Genomic DNA, 6,290 nt, shown 5'->3' with positions numbered 1-6,290 from the left:
TGTTTCATTATTCCTCTACCAATTCAACACATTGATCCATCGTCTGCGATCCTCTATCGGTGTTCGAAGATAATACTTAAGCTCTTCCTAATAAGTTGTTGTGTAAGCTCCCGCCTCAACATTGTTCCAACAATTTAAATCATAAAAGTAACCAAAAAAATCACTATGTGCCTGTTTTTTAGAAGATGATGGCTCCTCGGGAGAATGAGGAGCGACAGTTGGAGTGATATTTGTCGGTACAACTAAATCAAGTAAATCAGCATAATGGTTATATAATTTATCTATGTAAGCGTTCACATCACCTATAGTCGTCCACCAATCTGGTTGTTCGTGTTCTTCATCATCAGAATCATTGTTAGTATTTATCTCTAAGTTAGAATAAATAAGAGTACTAAAGTGGCACATAGTAGTATATTTCATACACAGATTTGGCATAGCGCCAACCAAGTAAATAGGGGAAATCAAAAAAAGTAATTTTTTAAATTTAACAAACGTAGCACCAACAGCTTCTTTATAACCTTCTTTATTCTTATACTCTTTAAGCAACCCATAAATATCGATTATTTATGCTAAAATATTACAAACAGTAGGATAATAAGCACCGAAAAATTCAACCATAGCAATATAAAATTTTACCAAAAACTTAACAAGATCATCAATTACAGCCAAATCAAAATCATGTAGCATGCATTCAGACGAATCAACAAATGAACCACAATGTTGGTTAAAAGTTAGTGTGATAGGAACTCTATATTTATGACAAGTTTTTAAAAAATCATACGTAGTATTCCATCTAGTATCACATTCCTCAGGCATCAATATTGGTGAAAGTCCATTTTGTTCACATTTAAGTTTAAATTCTCTAATTCTTTTTCTTCGATTATTTCGTTAAATAAAATCAACAGCTCGGAGTTTTTCAATATAAAGCTCAAAAAACTCATGACCATCTCTTACAATTAAATTATATTTATGAAAAACACACTTAACATGAAATATTTCAGGTAACGGCGGAGATAGCTTATCTTTTAACTTTCTAATAGCAGTCTTGTTATTAGAAGCATTATAAAAAACAATACATAAAATTTTATTTTCAATACCATAAAATTCTGCAACTTTAGCAATCTAATCATCAATAAAATCTCCAGTATGTTTACGATCTTCATCATACAAAAAAGTTAGAATACGTTTTTGCATAACAAAATTACTATCTATCTAGTGATAAGTAATGGTTAAATAATCATTTTATTAACAGCACGACCAAAATCAGAAGTTAGAGTCATTCTCCATTGAATATTTTTTTAACGATGTAGATAAATAAAAATAATATTATGAATGAAGTCTAAAAATATCGGCCCGACAAGTATTTCTAGGAATACCATTAAACATAGGATTATAAATTGCTTGATATAATGAATAAAAACATCAGAAGAAGGAAAACTAAAAGGCAAACAACCCACAGCTATCATTTTTGGTATTTCTCCTGGTCCCTCAATTTATTATACTTCTTCATTACCTAATCGGTTGCTAGGTCCATTCTAGTTTGTATTGGCTCACCAACATCCTGACCACCTTTTGCAATATTTAACTCTCTTTCGTGATTATCACTTATATGTCTCATTAAAGTACTTGTACCCCCTTGCTTGCCTCCTCTTTTATGCTTATATATTTGTTGACAAATATTGCATTGCACCTCAGTATCTGATATACGTTCAAAAAATTATCATGCAATACTAGTTGTTTTACGAGCCCTTGGGGCACGGGGAGGACGGGGAGGGAGATTAACCGATTCATATCTAACATTAGCATTTTCTACTGCGGGTGTCTCACCAATATTTTCATTATCTTCATCTAAATTAACCGCATCTACTTCATTTTCTTCTTCTATACAGTAATTTTTCTGAACTTCTACATAATCCATATCGTGGGCACCTACACCTACTTCTTCCTCAAAAGGTTGACTAAGTGGTACCGGAGGCACACAGATATATCTACTACTTGAACTACCTCTACCGTTAGTAATTCGCTTTTTACTATCACTACCACTTACAGGACAAAAAAATTTACACTTTTAGCGGGGAGGTTTCTTAATTTATCCATAATATAAATCAAACTAAAAAAATTTAAAACACAAATATAATAAAATTAAATATTCAACAATTAATAGACTAATTAAAAATTAAAAGTAAGAGATGGAACAACAATACCAAATTTTGGAAGTATCCGAAAGTTGCGACTTTAGAAACTTCCACTCGTACTTTGTAATCGCAAAATTAAAAAATTAAATTGAGCACTTTAGGAAATATATAAAATATTTGAGAATTGAGATTTGAGAGAGAATGAGATATGAGAGAATCAAAATTGTGTGAAAAATGATTTGAAAGTGTAGGGTATTTCTAGAAATTCTTTTGAGTTTAAAACAATATTTTAAATGAAAAAACTTTTTTTTTAATAAAAAATGGCCATATAGCCCTTTTTAAAAAGTTATATAGTCATTGGGCCCAATGGCTATAATGGCCCAACGGTCTAATTTAAAAAAAAATAATTAATATCCAGGTCGGGCTGAGCCGATTAACCAATGGGCCTGGACCGGTTATGGTCCGAGCCGGGTTAACCAAGCTTAATTTTAAAATTGGCCCAAACCGGAATCCTACAGCCCGTGGGCTGACCGGATCGAGTTGTATTAGTGAGGCGGTTCGAGCTTGGTCAAACCAGCCCGTTTGACACACCCAGTCTAACTGTAGTGGGAATGAATTGGTTGTCACCCTATCATGCTATCTTGGATAATCACGCCAAGACTTACTTTGGTTATACATGATATTCCTGATTTTGTTGAAGGGTACTATTAGCGTGCGCCAAGGAGGGTGATATCATTTCTGAGAGCATAAATGATAGTAGAAATTAGAAAGACAAATATTGGCATAAAAAAGTGGAAGCGTAAATTAGTTTCACACACTAAATTAGTTCTCACTTTCTTGCTGTGGTTTTTCCTTCACCCTTCAATTTACATAAATAGAAATTATTTATTGTGGAATTCTAGTCTTGATGGACAAAGTTACTTTGGTAAGTGTTGCTCGGACACCAAGATTATGAAAGAAAAAACGAAAAAGGTATAAATATACCTCTGAACTTTGATAAATGGTATATATATACCCTTCGTCATACTTTCGGTATAAATATACCCCTACCGTTAATGATTTGGTACATTTAGGCCCTCCTAACTAACGGCATGCCACGTGTCACGATCCTAGCCATTTACCCATTTTTATACGAAAAAGGTACAAATATACCCCTGAACTTTGATAAATGGTACATATATACCCTCCGTCATACTTTGGGTACAAATATACCCCTATCGTTAATGATTTGGTACATATAGGCCCTCCTAACTAACGGCATTCCACGCGTCATGATCCTAGCCATTTACCCATTTTTATTTATTTTACCCTCAAATAATTAATCCACTATAATTAAAAATCCACTACCCGACCCATTACATTCCAACCCGACCCGATCCAAATTGAAGCTTCTGAGAGACGTGTTTATGGCAAAAGTTTCTGAGACTCAGAATTGAACGACGGATTGATGCAAATGGAAGCGACAAACCAGATCTGAAGGCATTTTAACCCTAAACGCGTCTCTTACCACTAAACCGATCTTCCTAACAAATTTTGACCATCCTTTGTATAAAATCATCCGCATTTTCCTCCTGATACAATGGGCATTCTACTTATTTCCATTAGAATCTTGAAGTTCAATTACACCTGAAGTCTTTGGCATATACTCTCGCACAAAGTCAACTAATATAATCTGCAAATTGTGATGAGTTTTGAAGTATGCATCAAGAAGAATGCAAGATTAATATGCATGAGTATGAATATACTGACATGCGGAATAGTTTACAGAGGAAAAAAATTGACACATTCAATTTACCTCACCAGAATCCAATTCCTTACTACTTTATAACCTCCAAGAGTCATCATGAAGTAAGGATTTTCTCGCGTAAATATTTTGGCAACATTAGTTGCCTTGTTTGCTTCTGCAGCTCTTAGAAGCTTTAGGCGCACACGCGTGAAGCTTCAGTTTGGATCGGGTCGGATTGGGATGGAATGAGTCGGGTAATGAATTTTTAATTAGGATGAATTAATTATTTGGGAATAAAATAAATAAAAATGGATAAATAGCTAGGATCACGACACATGGCACGCCGTTAATGAGAAGGTATATATGTACCAAATCATTAACGGTAGGGGTATATTTGTACCTATAGTATAACGGGGTTATATATGTACCATTTTTCAAAGTTCGAGGGTATATTTGTACTTTTTCCGTAAATAAAAATGGATAAATTGCTAGGATCGCGATACGTGGCACGCCGTTAATGAGAAGGGTATATATGTACCAAATCATTAACGGCGGGGGTATATTTGTATCTAAAGTATAACGGAGAGTGTATATATACCATTTATCAAAGTTCGAGAGTATATTTGTACCTTTTCCAAAGAGAAAATGATCAAGAAATATTACTAATGACATCCTCAATTAGAAGTCCAAGTGATGCATAAGATGAACCACCCTCCTCCATGGCTGCATTGCTTTTCTCTTTCATCTCCTTGGCCTTTTTCCTGATTTCACTCTTTTCGCCCTCTGCCATCAGCTTTCGTATGCCACATTCAATTTCCTTCGCACCCACAATGTCGACATGCTCACATCTCCCCTCGATATCCATGAAATAGTCCATTCGAATCTCTACTGCCAGCCCCCATTCTTTAACCAACACGTACGCATTCATCTGTTGGTCGGCAAATAGAGGCCAAGTGGCTATTGGGACCCCAAAATACAAGCTTTCGAGCGTAGAATTCCATCCACAATGAGATACAAATCCACCTACTGCTGGATGAGATAGTATTGCCACTTGAGGTGCCCATCCTATCACTTTTCCAATCCCATTAGTCCGTTCGATAAATCCTTGTGGTAGCACTTCTTGAAAATCCTCGTAATTACTTGGCATCTCCATTGCCCCCTTTGGTGAAGGTCTTCGTAAGGACCATAAGAACTTATGACCAGAACACTCTATTGCAACAGCTATTTCCTTGATCTGTTCGGCATCAAACCTTCCCATGCTGCCAAAGCACAAAAACACTACAGACGACTCTACCTGTGCATCCAACCATTTGATGATAATTTCTGTTTCGGATTGGCTGTTCCGACCGTGACCCCCCTCATTAAAATTCACAACAGGACCAACAGGATAAATTTGTGGAAGTGAATGAGACTGAAGAGAAAAAGGTTCTAGCTCCGCAAAGGTGTTGACAATAATACCTTTGGTCTCTTTGAAGCGAATAATCCAATCAAAGAACGTGGTCATCGCGACTGTTTGATCTGTCATCACTCTTGGCAAGAATTTAGCAGGATATGGGGCTTTAAAACCAGGGATTATTAATTCTTCATCGGAATCCCTGTACTTGGAGGTGTCTATATGATGCTCCTTTTTCAAAGATTCAAAATGAAAACCTAGTGCAAGGAACGTAAAACTTGAGGTGAAGAAAATGTAACTAGGAACACTAAATTCATTCGCAACGTCAATCATACAGGTACAAAACAAGTCAAGCACGAAGCCTGCTAGCCGAGAAGTGGATCGTGTGCTATTCACAAAATCTTTAACTTTCGGTTTGTGACTCTGAATGAAGTTGGTGAAGAATGTCTCCTTATCTGACAAGAATCCAGTAGCGGTTTCATCGTCAATTGTGATGTTGATGAACTGCAAACGTGGTGTACAAGAGAGTGATTCGATGTAGGATTGAACACCTAGGTCCATGGGAAGCTTCATGCCGAGGACAGAGATGTAGAAACGATCATCTCTTTTGAGAATGAGCTTTGCAAGTTCAACCGCGGAGATGAGATGACCTGCTCCTGGCGAAGGTATGAAAACTAGCTGTGTGTTAATCGCCATTGACTACTGTTGTATGAGATTGGATCTAAGTGGAAAAGAGTAAGACACATTCCACAAATTGTTTCCTCTTACTCCTCAATAAGATTGAGAAAGACGTTTTTGTCTTTGCATTTTTAGAAGTACAATTACTCCCTACCTTTCCAAAACAATGGTTTTGATGGTGTTTAAGGAAATAAAAAAGATTTTTAAGTCTTGTTGTTTTAAATTAAATTTATATTAAATGTATTAAAATGTTCTCTACCTTTCCAAAACAATAGTTTTGATGGTGTTTAAGAAAATAAAAAAGATTTTTAAGTCTTATTATTTTAAATTAAATTTATATTAAATGTATCAAAATGTT

At 35.5% G+C, this 6,290-nt stretch overlaps 1 protein-coding gene across 1 annotated transcript; it reads right to left on the bottom strand.

Moving 5' to 3' along the window:
- Nucleotides 1-2,913: 2,913 nt before the first annotated feature.
- On the bottom strand, nucleotides 2,914-6,077 carry LOC107840417 (anthocyanidin 3-O-glucosyltransferase 2). The gene has a single exon (XM_016684276.2). The coding sequence runs from the start codon at nucleotides 5,948-5,950 to the stop codon at nucleotides 4,511-4,513; it is 1,440 nt and encodes a 479-aa protein (XP_016539762.2). The 5' UTR covers nucleotides 5,951-6,077; the 3' UTR covers nucleotides 2,914-4,510.
- Nucleotides 6,078-6,290: the final 213 nt, after the last annotated feature.

This window comes from Capsicum annuum, chromosome 1 (assembly GCF_002878395.1).
Source record: "Capsicum annuum cultivar UCD-10X-F1 chromosome 1, UCD10Xv1.1, whole genome shotgun sequence".
NCBI lineage: Eukaryota > Viridiplantae > Streptophyta > Magnoliopsida > Solanales > Solanaceae > Capsicum > Capsicum annuum.
Note: the sequence above shows the minus strand (reverse complement) of the source record. Positions and strands in the feature narration are given on the sequence as shown.